The 24534-nt window shown below is 41.1% G+C and overlaps 1 protein-coding gene across 3 annotated transcripts in view; it reads left to right on the forward strand.

Annotated features, from left to right (window-relative positions):
• The first annotated feature begins 3990 nt into the window (after positions 1-3990).
• Positions 3991-24534, forward strand: part of LOC144598095 (FYN-binding protein 1) — a 54650-nt gene continuing 34106 nt past the window's right edge. For all 3 annotated transcript variants that reach the window (XR_013547823.1, XM_078407979.1, XM_078407980.1), the window contains exons 1-5: positions 3991-4098; positions 11127-12165; positions 14548-14620; positions 16532-16688; positions 19637-19796. Coding sequence is in view for 2 of the 3 variants with exons in the window: in XM_078407979.1 (XP_078264105.1) it covers positions 4084-4098; positions 11127-12165; positions 14548-14620; positions 16532-16688; positions 19637-19796 (1444 nt within the window). In the remaining variant the exon portion in view is untranslated. The remainder of the gene's footprint in view (positions 4099-11126; positions 12166-14547; positions 14621-16531; positions 16689-19636; positions 19797-24534) is intronic.

The following is a 24534-nucleotide window of genomic DNA, read 5'->3' on the forward strand; positions in this document are numbered from 1 at the left end:
CGGGTCCTTTTCGGAATGGCAGGCAGTGACTAGTGGGGTACCGCAAGGCTCAGTGCTGGGACCCCAGTTATTTTCAATATATATTAATGATTTGGATGAGGGAATTGAATGCAATATCTCTAAGTTTGCAGATGACACGAAGCTGGGTGGCAGTGTTAGCTGCGAGGAGGATGCTAGGAGGCTGCAGAGTGACTTGGATAGATTAGGAGAGTGGGCAAATGCATGGCAGATGCAATATAATGTGGATAAATGTGAGGTTATCCACTTTGGCGGCAAGAACAGGAAAGCAGAGTATTACCTGAATGGTGACCAATTAGGAAAAGGGGAGATGCAACGTGACCTGGGTGTCATGGTGCACCAGTCATTGAAAGCAAGCGTGCAGGTGCAGCAGGCAGTGAAGAAAGCGAATGGTATGTTAGCATTCATAGCAAGAGGATTTGAGTATAGGAGCAGGGAGGTTCTGCTACAGTTGTACAGGGCCTTGGTGAGACCGCACCTGGAGTATTGTGTACAGTTTTGGTCTCCTAATCTGAGGAAAGACATTCTAGCCTTAGAGGGAGTACAGAGAAGGTTCACCAGATTGATCCCTGGGATGGCAGGACTTTCATAAGACTGGATAGACTAGGCTTATACTCGCTGGAATTTAGAAGACTGAGGGGGGATCTTATTGAAACATATAAAATTCTTAAGGGGTTGGAGAGGCTAGATGCGGGAAGGTTGTTCCCGATGCTGGGGAAGTCCAGAACCAGGGGTCACAGCTTAAGGATAAGGGGGAAGTGTTTTAGGACCGAGATGAGAAAACATTTCTTCACACAGAGAGTGGTGAGTCTGTGGAATTCTCTGCCACAGAAGGTAGTTGAGGCCAGTTCATTGGCTATATTTAAGAGGGAGTTAGATGTGGCCCTTGTGACTAAAGGGATCAGGGGGTATGGAGAGAAGGCAGGTACAGGTTACTGAGCTGGATGATCAGCCATGATCATATTGAATGGCGGTGCAGGCTCGAAAGGCCGAATGGCCTACTCCTGCACCTATTTTCTATGTTTCTATGTTTCTATAATAATGTAATGCAAGAATAGAGTATCAATGTATTGATAACATAATGATTAACTACTAATAATAATAATTAAGGATAATAATATAATGATTAATTATTATTATTATTAATAATAATAATGCCATTTATTAATATAATATGCATGTGTATATGTATGTATGATAAATATGATCTGACATTTGACATTATATATCATGCGATACATGATCTTATAATGTTATATACTTCTATCAAGTCTCCCTCAACCTCTGATGCTCCAGGGAAAATAGTACAAGTTTGTCCAACCTCTCCTTATACCTAATACCCTCTAATCCAAGCTGTATTCTGGACTCATTACCAAAGCCACGTGTGCTTTCACTTGCCTGCACCTCCATCTTGTGCCTCAGGGCTTTCAACCTCCCAGTTCAGTCCCAACCTGGATTACAGATACCAACAATCAATCCCAGATTACATGTACCAAGTCAATCCACCGCTTCTCGCAACAGTTCTCCGTCTGCGCCCTGCGTTCCACACTCACTGCAATGTGCCAACACCAAGAGGCCCTCGCTCTGACTCTCCCGCAGCTCTGGGCCTTAATTAAAAGAAGAAGGGTTTCGACCCAAAATGTCCATTCTCTCCAGAGATGATGCCTGACCCGTTGAATTACTCCAGCATTTAGTGTCTATCTTCAGTATTCTGGTAAACCTGTTCTGCACCCTCTGAATGGGAGTAGACTAAAGATATTGGGGCTGCACTCCTTGGACTAGAAGAGGTTGCAAGGAGATGTGTTGGAGGTATTTAAAATCATGAAGGATAGTGGTAAAATAGACAGACAGCAATTATGGGTATGGGGAGAGGGCAGGAACGGAGTACTGATTGTGAATGATCAGCCACGAACACATTGAATGGCGGTGCTGGCTCAAAGGGCCGAATGGCCTACTCCTGCACCTATTGTCTATTGTCTATTCCTATAAACAGAAGGATCAAGAAATTTGGATTAAGGAATAAAGGTGAATGGCATCAGAGCTAGGGGAAAAAACAGTGAGTGGTTAGGATCTGGAATGCATTTCCAGGGGCATTAGTGATGGCACATTCAATGGAGGTAATCAAAGAGAAGTTTGAAAAGTATTCTGTAAGGAAAAAAATGATTATGGGCTAAGTAATAGTTTCGTTTAGATTTACAGCTTGGAAAGCCCTTTGGCCCATTGATTCCACCCAGACCAGCAATCACCCATACACTAGTTCTATCCTACATAGTAATTAACTTGCAAACCTGAAATTCTTTGGAGTGTGGGTGAATACTGGAGCACCCGGAGAAAACCTGTGCAATCACATGGGAGAATGGCACAGTGGCACAGCGGTAGAGTTGCAGGTGCAGGATTGCAAGATGTGCAGGTTTGTAGGTTAATTGGCCATTTTAAATTGTTCCTAGTGTATCGGACAGAACCTGGGTGCAGGAGATCATTAGTTGGCATTAGTGAACATGAGCAGCATTGATGTATAGTAAGAGAATGTAATGAAATAATGTTATGATGAATGTAGAAAAATGTAATGTTATGATGAATGTAGAATGTAAACTGATTGTACTTATTGTGAATATTATAATTAAGTATATTATTGCATTAAAAAATTGGAGCATACGCTTAGACACTCAATGCTACTAGGAGACTGATCTAAGTGGACAGGGCAAAGCTTGCTTTAGTTACAATGCAATGCCTGAGCAGAGACTTATTTACGTTAAATAAATTGTGGGGAGTCAGTCAGTCAGCAGCAAGTTGTCTGCATTCTGCAAACATACCGATTGTGACCTGTCCGCCCAAGCCTACTGAAGCCAGCAGGGTACAGTGGGTGAATTCATGGGGAAAGCAAACCTTGGCTCACTTTCCAGTGCAGTGAAAGTGCAAGAATAACAAGAGAGGCCCCAACAGCTTACCAGCAGATTGCCCAGTTGCATTGGAGGAAAATGGAGGAAGGAAAGCAAAATGCAAAAATCCACAAGTTTAAATATTCATGCTTGCAAAGGTCACAACAAATCTGGCTCGCTGTTATTTCCTAAGGATTGTAAAGGAAATGTGCCAGGATTTAACAAATACACTGCTGTCAGTTGCTGTTGTTGGCATGCATTTTCCATCCTTCTGTATTACAGCTTGCCAGAAATAGACCAAAATGCCTTTTTTGGGGGTGAGATTCAACGTTGCTCATGTTCAAACAAACTTATTCAAGCCACCAGAGTTCAGTTCACTGAAGCCAGCGTTTGTCTCTAAATAAACTTATGTAATTACTGCATGGAATACAATTCACTGCTTCCTGTATGGTTAACAGCAAGATTACATACAAGGTATGGTGACGTTTCGGGTTGAGACGTTTCTTTGTGTCTATCTTCGGGTTTAAACCTGCATCTGCAGTTCCTTCCTACACAAATCAGTGAGGTAACTGAAATAGTTGGTGATGGGTGGAATGGATGAAGTGTCTGTAACAGGGTGAAGCAATGTACTAATCGAATGGATGATTAAACTTAAACCTCTAATAAAATGTCACAGACCTGAAATGTTGACATTTTTCCCCCCACTGTTTGACTTGTTGAGTGTTTCTAACATTTCGGCTTTTATTTTAGGTTTCTAATATCTACCTTTATTTTAGATTTTCACTTACATACGACAAATACGCTGCACCTGCTTGTCAGAGCCTGTAGTTTGCAGTCTGCAAAGTCTCGGAGTCAAGTCCTGGCCATTAAATGGGACTCCGAGGGCGCTTTGCCAAAGCAAGTTATGGCTGAGCATTTATTCTGTGTGCAAAAGCAATGGGCGCTTTCAAATCCCACAGGAAAAGGGTTATCTTCCAGAGTGACATGAATAGAAACAAGACAAAAATAAGTGACATTTGAGAAGACAAGTCTCAATGTGACTGAGAGTTGCAGGGCGTATTGTTTGGGATGCTTCCGAATGACGAGCTGAAGGTGGGAGGAGCGCTTGTGAAGCCGAGGTGTTGGGAAAGCGCAGCTTGTAAACGCCAGTCCGCAGGTGAGGTGGTTACTCGGACAGACGCATCTGATGGATGACCTGACGGTAAGCGTTGCATGAAGTTGTAAACTCCAGTTACTTTCCTCCCTCTCTCTACCACTCTATGCCCTGCAGTTGGCGCAGAGACCCAGTGCGGGCAATTTCCTTCCTTTGCAGGTAGCCAGCAGGAACTTGCTGCCCATGTTACAGCACAGGAATGAGAGAGGCTACACTTTGTCACTGACAAATAGTTACTCCTGGGGCCTATTTCAGACTGATTTCCCTACTTACTTACTGACTGCCGCTGGTGCTATACCAGTAAAAGATGTTCGATCAATCTTGTGAATGCAAGTTTCATATTTCAAGCCTGCCCTTGCTCACGGGGTACGTTATCTATGGAGTGTGGTGGACGAGTGAAATGTTTTGGCGATATGACACGGCTTTGAAATTTATCAAGGGCTTAACAAAAAACGGTATGTGCAGCTGATTTTTTTTTTAAGTCAGTGAAATCATTGGTAGTTGGTCGATTTAAAAAAACATATTTTGGGATCTACCCACTTTGATTGTAAACACCACAATCCCTTAAAGGGGGTGATTGCACCATCTTTAAGATGAGGTGTATTACTGAGGCAAAACTAAAAGTAGAATAAGTTGGGAAATGCTTGAAATGCCTAGATTTGTAGCGAGGACTAAAACCCTTCGGGTTAATGTTATGTTATGGTTGCAATCAACTGGGCATGAGTGGATTTAAACATTGCTTTGCTGATCAAATGAGAAAGGCTGAACTGAAAAAAACACACACCACATGCAGTTTTAATTTTTTTTAATTCTACCTAAAGATCATAGTCAGCATTCTGGCTGGTATTAGGACCATTGTTCTCTGAGATGCCATCCTGAGCAGAGATTTCGCATTTCATGTTCATCTCGGCTCCTCTCAATGCTTTCTCTGGATTCACTGGCCACCTGTTGCACTCCTGGCTATATTTGGGCTTGCGCTGTTCACGAGTAATTATTTCCTCCCAACCATCGCCATCAATACTGTCCTTGTTGTGCTTCTAACATTGCCGCCTTGTGCCTATCTCTGCAAAAAAAAAATGTTTTCGTCAACCCAATCACGACCTGTAACCTTCACACCACCTGCCCTGCCAACTCCCATCACTTATCACATTTCATTTATCTGGCGCTCGCCTTCTGTTCCACAGAATAATTCTGAAGCCTGATTTCCTTCAATATGCTGCTTTCCATTTGCATTCACTTTTGTCCAGCTATAGCTTCACGAACCACGTTGTGAGATGTTCTACACTAATGACTCTGAAGTTAAGATTTAATTTTAAGCCGATCTCTACAAAATGAGAACAATCCTGTTTATCCAGTCTAAAGTGAAACCATAGCTTCATGCCAAGAATCGTTACACAGAATTGTTTTAATAATTGGTTTACCGCACATGACTCGATATCTTTCTTGGTAAGAATTCACCAGGAAGTCTCTCTTAATAAAATCAATTATGATTAACTAAATAAATAGAGGAGCTGGGAATAAGGTGCCCATTATCAGGGACTCCGTCACTGGAGTGATTGGAGTAATCAGCAAATTGCCACAGAACCACATTTGCGGAGTGTAACAGTTTAATTTACGTTAACAAAAAGTCATATCTACTTCACTCTGCAAGTATGCTTTTAGATTTTTTTAAATCCCAATTTCTTAAAGCTGTTACAAATATTGTAGCTATCCTTGGCCACCATCTATGTATTTGCATTCCACAATACAATTTGGGTAGTTATTAAAAACTTGTGTGAAAGAATAAATTATATTGACAGATTAAATAATTCATTTAAATAATTAAGAGTCTATAGTACACATCACTTTGGCTTTTTTTATTCTGAGCTAATATAGTTTGCAGGTCAGCATTTTTTTTGCGTCAGGGTTCCCTCTGTAGTGTGCCTTGCAGAGAGGAAGGCACTGTGACACCGTCACTCTTGTCTCACTGAGATAAAAATGCTTGCTCACCCCTCCACAACAATGCTCGCAGTTCTCAGGCTTACCCTTACCCCACGCTGCTCGTTTTTCTTCCGTTCCCAGGAAACATCGTTCAATTTCACACTGTTTCTCAATTTAATTAACGTGTATCTCTTCTACCATCCTGGTCCTCTGTCATATCTTGTATCCACAGGCTCTACACTGTGATGTTATCAGAACAAAACCCGCAAAAAAAAATCAACAAATGAATGACAGTCACGTGACTCTAACCATGGAGAGACTGACTTCATGGCACAACGTGCCTTGTTCAGTCATTTAAAAAACCTTTAAAACCCCATCCTTTAAGAAAACACATCTTGAGGTGAATAAAGTCGAGTTTATTGTCATTTGCACAAATATGGTGACGTACAATAAACATGTACAAAGACTCTGACAACACACAAATTATATATATATATATAATATATATATATATATAGGTTTTACAAATTATGCAGGATAGTGAACCGAAAGACTGCAACAATAAAACTGGTGGTGTGGGACCTTGGGCTTCTGAACCTCCTGCCCGATAGTAGCAGCCAGAGGAGGGCATGGCCAGGTGGTGGGACCTCTGAGGATAGATGACGTCTTCTTGAAGCAGCAACTCGTGTGGATACTTTTGATGGTGGGGAGGGCTGTGCCCATGATGGAACAGGCTGAGTCCACCATTCTCTGAAGCCTCTTAAGGGCCTGTCCCACTTAGGCGATTTTTTAGGCGACTGCCAAAGTCGTAGCTGATTGCCGAAATTTCCTTTTACCCTACGACAATGACCAAGACAATGCCGAGTCAGGTCGATACAAGTCACTTTTTTTGTGAAACTAGCACCTGGCTACGTGATTACACAGTCTTCGGAAACCGCAAAATTGCCATGCTTATCAATGCTTCTCCGGCATCCTAATTTTCGCTGAAATCACTGACAAGTCTGTAATTACTTGAGAGTTTTGAAATGTAACTTCTTGCCCGGGTTACTTGAAAACAAAGCTTCATGGTAACAAGGCATAAACTGGATTGACTTCCAGTTTACTAATAGCAGTATTAAGAAATTGAATTTTAAATGTGGTTAAATGGATTTTTTTGCGGAGTGTGGACATTCTTTGAAAATGTACGGGAGATGCATATCTGGTTTCTGGGTTGGGAGCCTACTTTAAATGTAATCGCTGATGGCCATAAACATCGCTAAATTCCCACGCTTATCGACCTGACTCGGCATTGTCTTGGTCAAACTGTCGCCTCCAATCTACCTGTCAAATGTCCTGACGGTAAATAAATTGGTTAAACACAAGTATTTTATGGTATCTTCAAATGACTTTACTTAATTTAATATTACATGCTTCTAAATGCATCTGCGACAACCTAGCAAACCTAGGGACAGCATGCGACAGCGCCCGCAATAAGCAACGATACCTAGCGACAAGCCAGCTGTCGCCGAGAAATTTCAATCCGGTTAATTTCTCAGCGACGCGCCGAGATCTGCTACGATTCTTTGAAGATTCCTCACGATCATGGCCGCGACACCCCGGCAAACTGTCAGCGACAGCCTAGTCGCCGGCAGTCGCCTTAAAATCGCCTAAGTGGGACAGGCCCTTTACTTTCCTATACATGGGAATTGTCGTACCAGGCTGCGATGCAATTCATTTCTACAGTGCATCTGTAGAAATGTTTTAGAGTATTCGGTGATAAGCTGAATCTCTTTAAACTTCTAAGAAAGTAGACTTGCTGGTGCCCCTTCTTCATGGTCATGGTCTATGTGCTGGACCCAGGACGGGTCATCCAAGATGTTCACAACCAGGAATTTCAAGCTAGTACTTATCTCCACTGCCAACCCAACAATGAAAAGTTATCCGACAACATTTGACATCCAGTGTATACCTTGACTGCAACCTTTAATACAGAAGCAAGTTGTACGGAAAGTCTTGCAAACATAGGAAAAACTTTTTCAGTCCGAGAGTTGTGAATCTGTGGAATTCTCTGCCTCAGAAGGCAGTGGAGGCCAATTCTCTGAAAGCATTCAAGAGAGAGCTAGATAGAGCTCTTAAGGATAGCAGAGTCGGGGGGTATGGGGAGAAGGCAGGAACGGGGTACTGATTGAGAATGATCAGCCATGATCACATTGAATGGCGGTGCTGTCTCGAAGGGCCGAATGGCCTCCTCCTGCACCTATTGTCAATTGTCTAAATCGAAGGTATCGCAAAACTCTGATATCTGAAGAAGGGTCTCAACCCGAAACATCACCCATTCCTTCTCTCCAAAGATGCTGCCTGACACGCTGAGTTACTCCAGCATTTTGTGATACCATGATTACATATAGATAGTTTCACCGACAATCTTATTTGAACTCTTGGTGATTACATAGAAACATAGAAAAAAGGTGCAGGAGGAGGCCATTTGGCCCTTCGAGCCAGCACCGCCATTCATTGTGATCATGGCTGATCATCTGCAATCAGTAGATGATCAGCCATGACCATTACCTTCATCAAAGCAGAGTCAACTGCCAATTGAGATCAAATTTGACCCAAATTTATCCACTGAAAGTATCAACACGAGAAGCTTCTATAAATTGTCGGTTGGGGTTTTATATGATTTTTAAAACATTTCCTCGACAGGTGCACGGAGCTTATAATCTCATTGCTTCTCCTTTTTTCTCCTTTTCCTTGATTAAAAAAGCTAATGCTCATTTCCTCTTTCTGCTTATTCTTCTGCTTTTGTTTTGTTCTTTTCCCTCAAGAACTCTCCAACTTTTAGGTGAAGGCATTAAGTCCTGCATGGATTAGTTTCATTTGTAGTTGAAACAAACACAAGTTAAATTTTAATCATTTTTAAAAATAAGTAACTTTTTACTACTTTAACAAAGTAACCAATCTTCACCTCATCGGCCTTTGTGGTATTTGTTTTATTTCACATGGATTGCAGGTGAGGCTAATGCAATCTTAATTTACTCTTGAACAACTCAGAGTCACACAGCATGGAAATGGGCCCTTTGGCTATACTTGGCCATCACAACCAAGGTGTGTATTCCTAGCAAGTCCCATTTACTTCCATTTGGCCCATATCCTTCTTGGGCTTTTCGATCCATGTACCTGTCCAAATGACTTTTAAACATTGTAATTGTACCCGCCTCTTCGGGTTCTACTGGCACCTCGTTCCATATGTCCATCATCCTCTGTGTGGGGAGGAACGTCCCTCGGGTGTCTTTTAGATGTAAATGAAGGTGTATCCATGGATGTATCCCCATCCCAGTGTGGTAACCACCATGAGACCAAATCTTGTTTATCCTGTTGTAAACTTTCACGCATCCAGGAGCCATAGATGTTATAAAGTATGTTCTTCTAAAACATATATAATAATGATGTTGGTATCATTACTATTTTGAATATCTGCAGCATTGTTTAACTATCTTAGATGGAAAATTACCGTACCTGCATTTCCACACTGATGCCAGTTGTTCAACTCTCAACGTGACTTGACTGCACAGTCTCTTCAGCTTCATGTTGACCAAGTCTTTACTCGCTGTTTCCAAAACTTATTTTCTTCTATCCTTTATTGTCTGTACCTTGGCTAACACGCTCTGCATCCATTTTCCAAGCCAATTTTATATGCATTTGACTATCTCATCCTGGATTCCACATGTTCTACCCTTGCAGACTGACCTACCACATGGGACCTTGTCAAATACCTTTCTAAAGGCCACAGACCACATTTAGCAGTCTGCTCTTGTCAGTCATCTTTATCACCCCTTCAAAAACCCCATTACATTTGTGAGATATGATATCTCACTCGCATAACTGTGTTGACTACCCCCAGCATTTCTTGCCTCTCAATGCTGGTAGATCCTGTCTCTCAAAATTCCCACCAGTAGTTTTCCACCAATGATGTTGGGGCCCATCAGCCTGCAGTTTCCAACTGGTGCCTGCTGCCTTTCTTAAATAAAGGCGCAACACTAGTTTAGTGATACAGGATGGAAACGGGCCCATTTGGATACTGGGTTTGTGCTGACCACAAACACCTGTACACTAGTTCTATCTGACACGGTAGGGAAAGAAGCCTTAACCTACAAACCTGCATGTCTTTAGAATGTGGAGGAAACCAGAACGCCTGGAGAAAACTTGGTCACTGGCAGCACGTACAAACTCTGTGCACGCAGCACCTGTAGTCAGGATCAAAGACAGGTCTTTGGCACTGTGAGGCAGCAACTCTACCGCAGCGCCACTGCGCCGCCCCTGCAGCCAGTCTGTTGGTACCTCACCTGAGGATTGTCTGTGGAATTCTCTGCCACAGAAGGTAGTTGAGGCCAGTTCATTGGCTATATTTAAGAGGGAGTTAGGTGTGGCCCTTGTGGCTAAAGGGATCAGGGGGTATGGAGAGAAGGCAGGTACAGGTTACTGAGCTGGATGATCAGCCATGATCATATTGAATGGCGGTGCAGGCTCAAAGGGCCGAATGGCCTACTCCTGCACCTATTTTCTATGTTTCTATGTTTCTATAACGATGATGCAATTATCTCTGCCAGAGCCCCTCCAATTTCTTCCCTAGCTTCCAACCATGTTGTAGCATGCACGTGATCCCCGAGGGATTTATTCACCCTAATAATACTCTACACTGCAGGCTGTTACTCTGTAATGTGGATATGATCCAGGTGGAGGCGAACTGTGCCTTTGACCAACTCTCTTTTATGCCTGGAAGGTTTTCTCAGTGTGATGAGAATGGTATTTCCACATTTTGATCCCACTATAATATTTGCCATTCAATTGAACTGTCTTCATTTTCACCTTGGAAAAAGTATTTGTTACTTTACATCGTGTGATATAATTTGACAGTAAAACAAGGACCTTAATAGGAATTGTTCCTGTGGCCCAGAGCTGTGGGAGCCAAGTGTAATGCCCCCATTGCATGCCAGCTGAGATTGCACAAATCACAAGGGTACTTGTAGTTGTGAGTTTCCCATTTGGCTGGTATTAGCCTTGTTGAATTGGAAGAACTCTAATTTGTGTTGATTCCTGTCTTGTTGAAACTGTTTAATTGTGAAGAAAAAAACTTGTTGAAGATCCTGTTTCTTTGATCCTGTTTCTCCTTTTTGCAGAAAAGAAATAATTTTCAAGCTCTTCGAGCTAAATTTCAGGAGTGTGATGTAACAAAGAACAAGCCCAATTTCAACTTGAAAGTTTCAGACTCTAAGAGTTCACAAACACCTGACACAACAGTGATTTCTGATCCTAAAACAGAGCCGAATGTAACCAAAGTTGACATTACTGAGACAATTATTCTTCTCAATGCTACCAGTCAACAGTCTAGCGCAAAATCTCCTTGTCGTCTTCCTCTGGCAAAACCAACAGTTGTCTCAAAACCTGAATTCTTGAAGCTGCCAGAGCAGATGAAACCCAGAGTTCCAATGGAAGGTGGAAAAAGGCCTGAAGATCTTAACACCAACCCAGCATCGATGGATGTTCAGATGTTAGAACACAAAACAGTGGTAAATAATAAAGGCGATAATCAAGGTAGCAAAATCGCACTGAAGGAAAAAAATAAAATTTGGGGAAATTCTTCACATTGTACAGTACCTAACACATCAGGTCAAAAAGTTAAATGCAGCACACTCCCTCCTTCATTAGGAAATTTGAGATCAAAACCTCTATCTGAAACTCCTTACAAAGTCACTTGCATTACAGAAGCTAAAAAAGAGATTCGGAGGATGGGTCCAGTGGGGCAGATACCTGGTGTAAAGAGTGAAATGCTCCAGGACTCAATCATGAATATACAAAGTCGTGAAAATTTTCAAATGGTTATTAATTCTCAATGGACTGTCCCATTTTCTCAACCTGGAATGGATCTATCTACTTCTCAAAATGATCAGAAAGGATTCAAACGAGATAGCATTGAAGAGTCTCAACTACAGGACCTTTCAAAATTGGGTCCAATTAACTGCACTGGATCAATGCTCCCTGATGATCGAAGAGATCAAGATATCGTGGAGACAGGGCATTTACACAAGTCCTTGTACCGCCAGGAACTTCCACCCATTGAAGTATTGGGACCACCTCCTGCAAAACCACCCAGACCTTTCAGAGTAGATCTCAGCACATTACAGAATATAAACATGGCCAGTTGGTGTCAATTGGAATGTAAGTTCTGTTTTTCTATCATAATTAACAACATTAGGGTTTTTAGAGTGCCTGTGAAGATGTAATTACTACATTTTGAATGGCTTCACTTACTTTTCCATTTTATATTTAATTTTCATTGATATATTGTTTGCAAATATAACGTAATTACAGAAATTTTCAGTACAGCCTACTGGATAGTGCTTGGTTTATCTTTAATGTTAACTATGAAACCCACTAGGTGCTGCTATTTTGGATATTGGAATTTGCCTTGTCACTAACATTATTTTATAAAAATATGTTGAAAAGCAGTTTTAGTTGTCACGGATAAGAGTTTGAAAAAATGAAATGTTAAAATTACCCAATCACTACATTGCCTTTTGTCTTTTATTGACCTCTTTAAAAATGCTTTCTGTTAAATTAAAACTGAAAATACTTAAAAATTTAACAGATGAAGAGTCTTCAACCTGAAACATTAACTGTTTCTCTTTCCCCAGCTATTGTCTCTTGTCCTGAGTATTTCCAGCATTTTCCGGTCTGATATCTGATTTTCAGCATTTACCGTCTTTATTTTTCATTAATTGTGGTTGAAAACCTGAGTTGTAGTCCATAATTTTGCTCAAAGCTGTGAGCTGATCTAAATTGTAATCTGAGGCTTTGCATTGTACCTCCTTATAAGATTCAGTCAGCTGTAGACTCTCCATCTTAGATTTCCTCAACAGGCTGTAAATATTCAAAAAAGTTGAAGTAAAATGTATAAATTTTATTCAAATAACAATTGTATTTGCGAGGCTGATTTGTGTTTTGTCTGTTTTCTAAGCCTCAAAGTGAAGGAGAGAAAATAAATATGTTAATGTTCAATGTACTTTTTAAAAAGAACAAAGATATAAGCTAGTTACCCACCAACAATTTGATTTGTTTTTCTATTTCTTTGGAAATGGAAGACTGCTTTTTTCATTCCAAATTTGTTTTTAAATGACAAGATAAATTTTGTGAGCAAAGGAAGGACTATTCAGGAAAATGACAGGAAGTGAAGAAGTCAACTTTAGGGGCAGAGGACGAGAGATTAAATGTGTCTATTACTTTAGCAGGTAGTTCAAGAGGAAGAGGTGAAACGATGAGACTGCAGAAAGGAGTTTATCGAAAGGGGAGAGTGTTCAGGTGCTTCAGTGGGAATAGATAGGGGCTGCACCACGGATAATTCCAAACCACCCCACACACCCCAGGTGTATTTTTGTTGTTGTTGCATTGTTGCAATCTTTGCATTGTTATTCTTTCAGTTGATTTCACAAGCTATGGAATCATAAATTGTGACAAATTATATAACACTTAATAAAACATAGTGAAACTTTGCAGATATACAGATAAAAATTAATACAATTTTATGGATGCCGTTACTTGAATGTCAAACCAGGGCAGGGCTTGCACAGTAAATGGCAAAGCCCTGGAGCGTGTCATAGAACAGAGGGATCTGGGCGTATAGGTGCATAGTTCCCTAAAAGTGTCAATTAAGATGGACAGGATGGTAAAGGAGATGTTTAACGTGCTTGCCTTCATTGGGATATTAAGTTGGGACATGATGACACAGCTGTATAGGTTATTGGGAAGACCACATTTGGAGTTCTGTGTGCAGTTCTGGTCACCCTTTTATAGGAAGGATGTCGTTAAGTTGGAAAGGGTGCAGAAAAGAAATGCCACGATGTTACCTGGATTTGTAGGCTTTAGTTACAGGGAGAGGCTGGATTAGCTGGGATGTTTTCTTTGGAGTGTAGGAGGCTGAGAGGCAACTTTATTGAAGTATACAAAATCATGAGTGGCATGAATAAAGATCAGATCCGGATCAGTCTTTACTCAGGATAGACTAGAACTAGCGGGCATAGGCTTAAGGTAAGAGGGAAGAGATCTGGGAGGAATCGTAGGCCACTTTTTCAATCAGAGGATAGTCTGCAGAGGAAGAAGCTGCAGGGGCTTCAAAATACATTTTGACAGATATATGAATAGGAAGAGGTCAGAAGGATATGGGCTAAATGCAGGGAGTTGAGACGGGCCCAGAATGGCAACTTTATTAGAATGGACAAGGTGAGCCAAAGGGCCTCTTCCCATACTATAATGCTCCGACTCCATGAATGAAAATCCCTTGTCTTGTGTTATCTCCAATGCTAAGCAGATTTGAGGTTTGTTACTATTTGAGTAGAAAAATATCTAAGAATGGCCAAATGTGGTAGATCTAGAGAGGAAATGGCTACTAGCAGTTCAGTCCACCCTGTGCTGGGGCTTTGAAACTTAATTTGGCTCAGAGTTTTGTGTTTATAAATAATCCTACTTTCCTTTCTTTAATGTTGGTTGCTGTATTGGTCACTGCAATAAATTGGCTGGAAAATCCATGTAATGTTTCTTTGATAGCATCTGAGAAGAATGACACACCTTCATCACCCAGAACACGTCCAGAGAAAGATGATATTTTACGCACTGAAAGGTAAAGTAGGTGTCTTATGATTTGTGCAATTAACAAAAAAAGACAATTCATCCCTTGTATTTTGTATTTTCAGAGTACAAATGAAGTATTCCAGTAAATATTAGCAAAATTATACAGCTTCTGGGATCTTCAAGTATTGAGAAGACTTTCATGCTGGATTAGTCTTCAAGGTAGCCGGTTAGATGGTTAAAAGGGTATTTTAACATTGTTTACTTTTAGTGACTTGCATGGTTAATGCCCCTAAATGTTCAATTCAGTAATTGTAAAATGATGCATGTCCATTTACCAGGATAGTGATCCCTGATTTTATGTGGCTTGTTCCTTTCCTTTTACCCTAAAGAGTAATTAGCTGGATTGACTGGGCGAAGGAAACGATTTGTCAGTGGTGGGGGTCTGCTCCCATATTATCGAAGCATGTGATGTGATAAATTAGTAAAAGAGCTGCCTTAAATACATCTGTAAAGTGAAGCTTAATTGATAGATTATCCCATAGCCTTTACCCTGGGCACTTTTTGTTTGGTTATTGGCAGCACTTGACGTTCTGTGCAATTTAATTCTGTTACTCAGTAGATTTTTTTTCACGCAAAACTTAGGAACCGTGCTTAGAATTTGGAAATTACCGAGTAAATTTTCAGGAAACTATGCCACCTTCCAGATCCCCGTCAAACATGGGAGGGATATTTTGATGGTACATCCTTGTGCAACCTCTCCTGTTTCATAAAGAACCTTTAATATATTTTGAAATACTTACCTTGGCCAGTGGCAATCGGATCCTGGATGCCACCAGCTTCCAATGACTGGTTGGAAGCTTTGTGGGCCTTGGTTATTCCAGGGTTAATATGTTGTTCTCAACCTAATGATTAGACTGAACTTTAACATGACTCCCTTCTCTTCTGGAATCCTCCAATGCCCAGTGTTGGACATTAAATGACGGGGTGAAAACACTTTAAAGGACGGTGTATTTTGTCTATGCAACCTTATTGTTGTCAGTTGGTTGGTGGGTTTAAAATGTCCCTCTGAGTCTTCAGAGATATTTTAAACAAATATTATTATTTTTTATTTTGCCCTCTTTGATGGGAGAAAGTTTAAAATCAAAATATAATTTGCACATGGTACAAAATTTCATTAATTAATCTTTAAGCATCATGTACTGAGCGCAGCAAGAGTTGACTGCCACTTTGAATAAAGAAGCCAGTTTCCATTGCTGGAAATAGAAGTGTGATTGGTTATATCTTCAATGTATGTGTAATGCTGATCTATAATGGCTTCAGTGCATTGTTTTCTAAATGTGAAATTCACTTCACTTCATTGACTTAAAGGTGAAGTGATTTTGGAAAAATACAGCTCAATTACACCACTGTACAATATGTTTATTGCTACTTGGTGTAAATGTCTTCATTGCAATATTAATTTTGTGAAGGTATTTGAGGTTGTGGTTGGGTTAGTCAAAGGATCTTGGTTTAAAGTTGTTCCGGTATTATTTTTTAAATGTGCATTCTCCATGGCTGTATCAAACTCCTCTGCACTATTTGAATGAAATGATTTATAAGATGCAAATTAACTATTTCACTTACAAATGTGTCAAATATTGCACTAAAATGTTACAGAGCAAAAGTAAATGACTTATTTGTAGCAAAATCAGTACCCCGTTCCTGCTTTCTCCCCATATCCCTTGAATGGATTTGATGAAGTGGTGTTATTTTTTTTTAAAGATGTAGATTGTACTAAAGCATCTTGTTAAACCTGTGGAGTCTCCACTCCACTGCAATCCTAAATTGTGTAAATCGATATTACAGTGCAGTGCTGCCACCCAATGATATAGAATTTCCTATTAAGAGAGTTGTATAATGTTCAGTCTTAAAAGAATGAAAATATCCTTTCAAATTAACTGTTGCATTTTTATTTTGGAAGCGATGCACAAGAAGCAGATGATGAAAACATGAGGCACCACAAAGAAACCGAGCAGGAAAAGGAACTGCCAGGCAGAAAAATGGAAGAAAAACAGATGGATCAAATTAAGGAATGTGAAAATAAAAAGAGAAGAAAAGAATTACAGAAAAAGTTCAATGTGTGTGTATATGTGAATTTACTAAAATGCATATAGTTGTTGAACAACTTCCTGCGGTTTAGATGAAAGCAGGCATGATCATTGTTTTATTTTCACTTCTAAATAATTTGATGTTACATGCATTTCAATCCTATGAATTGATTTTTTCTAGTGCGAAATGGAAAATTGTCAGGTTTGCAATTAGAACATATCTTCAAACATTTAATGCTCCTCTTCTGTGTGTAGATGCTTCCTTGACAGATAGACAGAAAATGCTGGAATAACTCAGCAGGACAGGCCGCATCTCTGGAGAGATGGAATGGGTGACGTTTTGGGTCGAGACCCTTCTTGAAGGGTCCCAAAATGTCACCATTCCTTCTCTCCAGAGATGCGGCCTGTCCTGCTAAGTTACTCCAGCATTTTGTGTCTACAGTTCCTTCTTACATCTTCCTTGATGGATATTGGCTTTGATGTTTTATTTGAAACCTTGGGTAATGTAAGGATGGAACAGGCACCCCCTCTGAGCTTGTATACATCCATTCTCTATCCCCTCTGCATATGTATGAATATCACCACCTTAAATCTTCTTTGGCTTTTTATATTCTCACTTGATACTTCCCATCTGCCTCAACTCCTTTTAGTGTTCCAAGCCATTGAAAAGCACAGTTGTTTGGATCTCTTGTCTCCTTTTCAAATACTGTTATATTTTGCCCTATTTGACCCCTGGTTTCAATCAAAAATACAGAAGATATTCTTGACGATTAATGAAGGGTTATCTAAAATATTACAGTTTTTAGTAAGACTGGATGCAAATTTTTAAGATTAAATGATGCAAATGAGTGAGAATAATGCAGAATATTGATGGATAATCTAGCAAAATGCAGTCGTGGAACAATTAGCTTTCTGAGCTTTAAACTTGCATAATCCTGTCCTTATATATAAACAGAGCACAAAAAGTAAGGAAATTTGTGTTTGGTAGATTATTTCTTTGTTGTAACAATGCTTCTTGGCAATAAATCTTATACCGTTGGAAAGCCTGTTTATTTCCCTTTTAAATGGTGCCACATTTGTAAGGAACATGCATTTGTGGGATGAGCAGCAGAGCTGAGTATATGGGTTGCGCCCATGAAAAATTTGCCAAATCTTCTCTGCCAATGCCAAACAGCTTATTCTGCTGTTGCTATTGACTCTTGTTTTGAGCTTCTGGTACCCCCAGGTGCTGACAATCAGGTGCCTGATTGGCACCTGATTGGCAGCATCTGTGAGCATGGGCCCTGCTACAGTGGTCAGTAGGTGTCTGCTCCAAGAATCGGCATGCCACGTTTGACTGATCTGGATAGGGCCCGTGCGATAGGGCAACTTCAAGCTGGTGTTCCGCAAAACCAAGTTGCAGCATTATTTGGAGTGAGCCCTAGTACCATCTCCAAAGTGAAGGCCAAGTTCCATATAACGGGGGATGTCAGAGACAGGCCGCGAAGTGGGCGTCCCAAGAAGACGACACCCGAAGAAGACCGTTTCCTCACCCTGTCAGCACTTAGGAACCGTAGGCTGTCTTCTACAGATTTGCAGTCAAGGTTTGCAGGACGATATGGCCGACGGCTCTCTGCCCAGACAATTCGGAACAGACTGCACGCAGCTGATCTCCGGTCTCATAGGGCTGCCAGGAGGCCTGCCATGACTGCCCTTCACCGTCAGGCCCGTTTGCGCTGGTGTCGGCAACACGTGCACTGGAACCTGAACATGTGGAGGAACGTTATGTTCAGCGATGAGTCCAGATTCTGCCTACGGTAGTTGGATCATAGGGTCAAAGTGTGGAGAAGACGCGGAGAACGCTATGCTGATTGCTGCACCGATAGAGTAACATCTTTTGGTGGAGGCAGTGTGATGGTGTGGGGCAGCATCTCCCTCACTGGAAAAACGAGGCTTGTCATCATTGGAGGCAATCTCAATGCAGAGAGATATCGAGATGAGATTCTGCAACCAGTGGCAATCCCATATCTCCACAGTCTGGGACCGAACTCTATCCTCCAAGATGACAATGCTCGCCCCCCACAGAGCAGGGTTTCTCAGAGACTACCTCCAGAATTTGGGAGTGGAGAGGATGGAATGGCCTGCCAGCAGTCAAGACCTCAACCCCATTGAACACTTGTGGGATCAGCTTGGGCGTGCTGTTCGTGCCAGAGTGACCAACACAACCACGTTGGCTGACTTGCGACAAATGCTGGTTGAAGAATGGAATGCCATCCCACAACAGTGTGTGACCAGGCTGGTGACCAGCATGAGGAGGAGGTGCCAGGCTATTGTGGCTGTGTATGGTTCTTCCACACGCTACTGAGGCTCCTGTTTATTAAATGAATAAATTGTTAAATTGCCAATATGTCTTGTTTCTTCAGACTTCAATCATCCAATCCACCATACAACACCGAACAAGAGTCAATGGCAGAATAAGCTGTTTGGCATTGGCAGAGAAGATTTGGCAGATTTTTCATGGGCGCAACCCACATACTCAGCTCTGCTGCTCATCCCACAAATGCATGTTCCTTACAAATGTGGCACCATTTAAAAGGGAAATAAACAGGCTTTCCAACGGTATAAGATTTATTGCCAAGAAGCATTGTTACAACAAATAAATAATCTACCAAACACAAATTTCCTTACTTTTTGTGCTATATATGTATGCATTTTTTGTGGTTTGTGTCTGATAGTTTTATCTCAGCTGCTCCACTATCCATATGTAAATCTTGCCTTTAAATTTGTCGTTCAATACTGCCAATATTGATTTAGCTTGAAAGTTCAGTGTGGATCTTAAATTCAGAATATATGTGTCAGTAAATCACTGACAAAAGGAATAGGACGAGGCATACTTGACATTTGCATTGCTCTGAAATGCTGAGGAAAATGATCAGAAATTTTGCCTTTGCTTCAATTGTTGTCATTGTGGTGTATTTTATTTTATTACTTGTATTTAGCTCACAGGTTCCGAGCTTCCAATACACAAAGTCCAAATGCACGAGCATTTAAAAGGAGGGAAATTGAACCTCAAAGTGAAAGCAGGGGAGATGGTGGAAATTATACGAATGGTTGACTGTCCTGCTGGGAAGTGGTTGGCTAAGAGTCAAGATGGCAATTGTATGTAAATCACTTTTTTTGTACTGCTAATTTTTGTTCTCCACATCTTTATCCATTTTCTGTGAATTTGCAGAATGGAGTATCTCTATCTCACAACAGATGTTACCTTTGAAGTACATTGATTGCTGGGAGATACAAGATTGTCAGTTCTGTGAATGACAGAGTAGCATTCTGTTGGAGGCAAAAGGTTAATCCAATCCCTGTAACTTTAGAGCAGAGGTTTAATTTTTAGTTTGGAGATGCAGTGTGGAAATAGGCCCACTGACCAGCGATACCCGCTCATTAACACTATCCTACACACACTAGGGACAATTTTACATTCATGCCAAGCCAACTGATAAACTTGTACGTCTTTGGAATGTGGGCAGAAACTGAAGATAATGCATTGCTCATTTAGCTCATCCTGGAGAATACTGCAGTTATTCCCTGGCCGGCTTTTAAAGGAAGGAGAGAATTAACCAGGCTTTCCATTCTGGTCAATAGTTGGAGAGTGCAGATGTGTAGAGCAGAATAGAGGCAAAAGCAGGTCTGCCTTATGAAAATCAAAAAAAACTGTAGAGGCTGAAAATATGAAATAAAAATGGAAAATGCTGCATGAACAGTCAATCGGGCAGCAAATGTGGAAGAGTCCAGAGACAGTCAAGTGTTTTATTGTCATATATCTCCGGACAGAACAATGAAACTCTTGCTTGCAGCAGCCCAACAGAATGTGTAAACACAGTACTCTGTAAACAATATAATAAACAAGAAAAAAAAAACCTATATATTATTTATATCTATTCACCACTTTTTGCAGTAGACATAGTTAACATCTCTGCACTGGCTCTTTGTTGGTACTACAAAAAAGCAAGGTACAAGTTAGTTTTCGATAGTTGTTTCAGCAATCACGTTTCAGATTTCCACGTGAAGAATTGCCACTTAGAGACGGCCAGAACTAAATGCACGGCAGTTCATGGCAGGACCAGGAAAAGCATTCTAGAGGGAAGGTGTTAGTGCCAGGGGAATAATATCCCAATAAGAGTCGGCACAAGGGAACTCTTTTCCAGTAAAGGTCAGTGCCTTAGAGAAAAATTGGATAACGTACAAAACAAATTGGATAAATGTTTCAAAAGGACAAATGCATACCATCAGCATACCAGAGTTGTCATGTTGTTGACCTATGACATTAATGCTTTGTGCAGATCAATTCAGATAATTTGTATTGGTTGGGTCTTATGCATGCAAGTAAAATCCCACTGTTTACAAATAGAAGCTCAATCTAGGATTCATGTCCAGAACCTCCTGGAAAATATACTCCATATTAACATATAACATATACATATAACATATAACAACTACAGCATGGAAACAGGCCTGTCCGGCCCTACCAGTCCACGCCGACCATTCTCCCTGACCTAGTCTCATCTACCTGCACTCAGACCATAACCCTCTAATCCCCTCTTATCCATATACCTATCCAATTTACTCTTAAATAATAAAATCGAGCCAGCCTCCACCACTTCCACCGGAAGCCCATTCCATACAGCCACAACCCTCTGAGTAAAGAAGTTCCCCCTCATGTTACCCCTAAACCTTTGTCCCTCAATTCTGAAGCTATGTCCCCTTGTTGGAAACTTCCCCACTCTCAAAGGGAAAAGCCTACCCACGTCAACTCTGTCCGTCCCTCTCAAAATTTTAAAAACCTCTATCAAGTCCCCCCTCAAACCTTCTACGCTCCAAAGAATAAAGACCCAACCTGTTCAACCTCTCTCTGTAGCCTAAGTGCTGAAACCCAGGCAACATTCTAGTAAATCTCCTCTGTACCCTCTCCATTTTGTCGACATCCTTCCTATAATTTGGCGACCAGAACTGCACACCATACTCCAGATTCGGCCTCACCAATGTCCTGTACAATTTCAACATTACATCCCAACTTCTATACTCGATGCTCTGATTTATAAAGGCAAGCATACCAAACGCCTTCTTCACCACCCTATCCACATGAGATTCCACCTTCAGGGAACAATGCACAGTTATTCCCAGATCCCTCTGTTCCACTGCATTCCTCAATTCCCTACCATTTACCCTGTACATCCTATTTTGATTTGTCCTACCAAAATGCAGCACCTCACACTTATCAGCATTAAACTCCATCTGCCATCTTTCAGCCCACCCTTCCAAAAGGCCCAAGTCTCTCTGTAGACTTTGAAAATCTACCTCACTATCAACTACTCCACCTATCTTAGTATCATCTGCATATTTACTAATCCAATTTGCCACACCATCATCCAGATCATTAATGTAAATGACAAACAACAGTGGACCCAACACAGATCCTTGGGGCACTCCACTAGACACTGGCCTCCAACCTGACATACAATTGTCAACCGTTACCCTCTGGTATCTCCCATTCAGCCATTGTTGAATCCATCTTGCAACCTCACTATTAATACCCAACGATTTAACCTTCTTAATCAACCTTCCATGTGGAACCTTGTCAAATGCCTTACTGAAGTCCATATAGACAACATCCACAGCCTTGCCCTTATCAATTTCCCTGGTAACCTCTTCAAAAAATTCAAGAAGATTAGTCAAACATGACCTTCCAGGCACAAATCCATGTTGACTGTTTCTAATCAGGCCTTGATTATCCAAATAATTATATATATTGTCCCTAAGTATCTTTTCCATTAATTTTCCCACCACAGACGTCAAACTAATAGGTCTATAATTGCTAGGTTTACTTTTAGAACCTTTTTTAAACAAAGGCACAACATGCGCAATGCGCCAATCTTCCGGCACCATCCCTGTTTCTAATGACGTTTGAAATATTTCCGTCATAGCCCCTGCTATTTCTGCACTAACTTCCCTCAATGTCCTAGGGAATATCCTATCAGGACCTGGAGACTTATCCACTTTTATATTCTTCAAAAGTGTCCGTACCTCCTCTTCTTTAATCCTCCTAATTTCCATCACTACTCTACTTGTTTCGCTCACCTCACATAATTCAATATCCTTCTCCTCGGTAAATACCGAAGAAAAGAAATTGTTTAATATCTCCCCCATTTCTTCCGGCTCAGCACATAGCTGTCCACTCTGACTCTCTAATGGACCAATTTTATCCCTCACTATCCTTTTGCTATTGACATATCTGTAGAACCCCTTGGGGTTTACTTTTACATTACTTGCCAAAGCAGCCTCATATCTTTTTTTCGCTTTTCTAATTTCCTTTTTAAGATTCCTTTTACATTCTTTATATTCCTCAAGAACCTCATTTACTCCCTGCCGCTTAAATTTATTGTATATCTCCCTCTTTTTCCGAACCAAGTGTCCAATTTCCCTGGAAAACCACGGCTCTTTCAAATTATTATTCTTTCCTTTCCACCGAACAGGGACATAAAGACTCTGTACTCTCAAAATTTCACCTTTAAATATCCTCCATTTCTCCATTATATCCTTTTCATAAAACAACAATTTCCATTTCACTCCTTTTAAATCCTTTCTCATCTCCTCAAAATTAGCCTTTCTCCAATCCAAAATCTCAACCCTTGGTCCAGATTTGACCTTCTCCATAATGATATTGAAACTAATGGCATTATGATCACTAGACCCAAAGTGCTCCTCAACACATACCTCCGTCACCTGACCCATCTCATTTCCTAACAGGAGGTCCAACACTGCCCCTTCTCTGGTAGGCACCTCTACGTATTGCTGCAAAAAACTATCCTGCACACATTTTACAAACTCCAAACCATCCAGCCCTTTAACAGAATGTGATTCCCAGTCTATACGGAAAATTGAAATCACCCACAATCACCACTCTGTGCTTACTACTAATATCTGCTATCTCCTTACATATTTGCTCTTCCAATTCTCGTTCTCTATTTGGCGGTCTATAATACACCCCTATAAGTGTTGCTAAACCTTTCTCATTTCTGAGTTCCACCCAAACAGCCTCCTTAATCGAGCCTTCTAGTCTGTCCTGCCAAAGCACTGCTGTGATATCCTCCCTGACAAGCAATGCAACACCCCCACCTCTTGCCCTTCCGATTCTATCACATCTGAAACAATGAAATCCTGGAATATTTAATTGCCAATCGCAACCCTCCTGCAACCATGTTTCACTGATCGCCACAACATCATACTTCCAGATGTCAATCCAGGCTCTAAGCTCATCCACCTTTCTTACAATGCTCCTAGCATTAAAATATACACATTTAAGGGACCCATCATTTCTTATTCTCAGTTTATTTCTTTTCCCTTCTTTCTCTCCTACATATTGGGTCTGAGTGTTTCCCTTTTCTGCCTCCTGCCTCACACACTGCCTATTAGCTATCTGTGTTTGAGTCCCTCCCCCCAACCGTACTAGTTTAAAGTCTCCGCAGTTATTTTAGCAAATCTCCCCGCCAGGATATTGGTTCCCCTCGGGTTCAGATGCAACCCATCCTTTTTGTACAGGTCATACTTCCCCCAGAAGAGGTCCCAATGATCCAGAAACTTGAAACCCTGCTCCCTGCACCAGTTCCTCAGCCACGTATTTATCCTCCACCTCACTCCATTCCTATTCTCACTATCGCGTGGCACAGGCAGTAAGCCTGAGATTATTACTTTGGAAGTCCTTTTTTTTTAACTCTCTTCCTAGCCCCCTGAATTCTCCTTTCAGGACCTCTTCCCTTATCCTACCTATATTGTTGGTACCTATATGTACCACGACCTCTGGCTCCTCTCCCTCCCCTTTCAGGATATCCTGGACACGCTC

Source organism: Rhinoraja longicauda, chromosome 11, assembly GCF_053455715.1.
Source record: "Rhinoraja longicauda isolate Sanriku21f chromosome 11, sRhiLon1.1, whole genome shotgun sequence".
In the NCBI taxonomy this organism is placed as follows: Eukaryota; Metazoa; Chordata; class Chondrichthyes; order Rajiformes; family Arhynchobatidae; genus Rhinoraja; species Rhinoraja longicauda.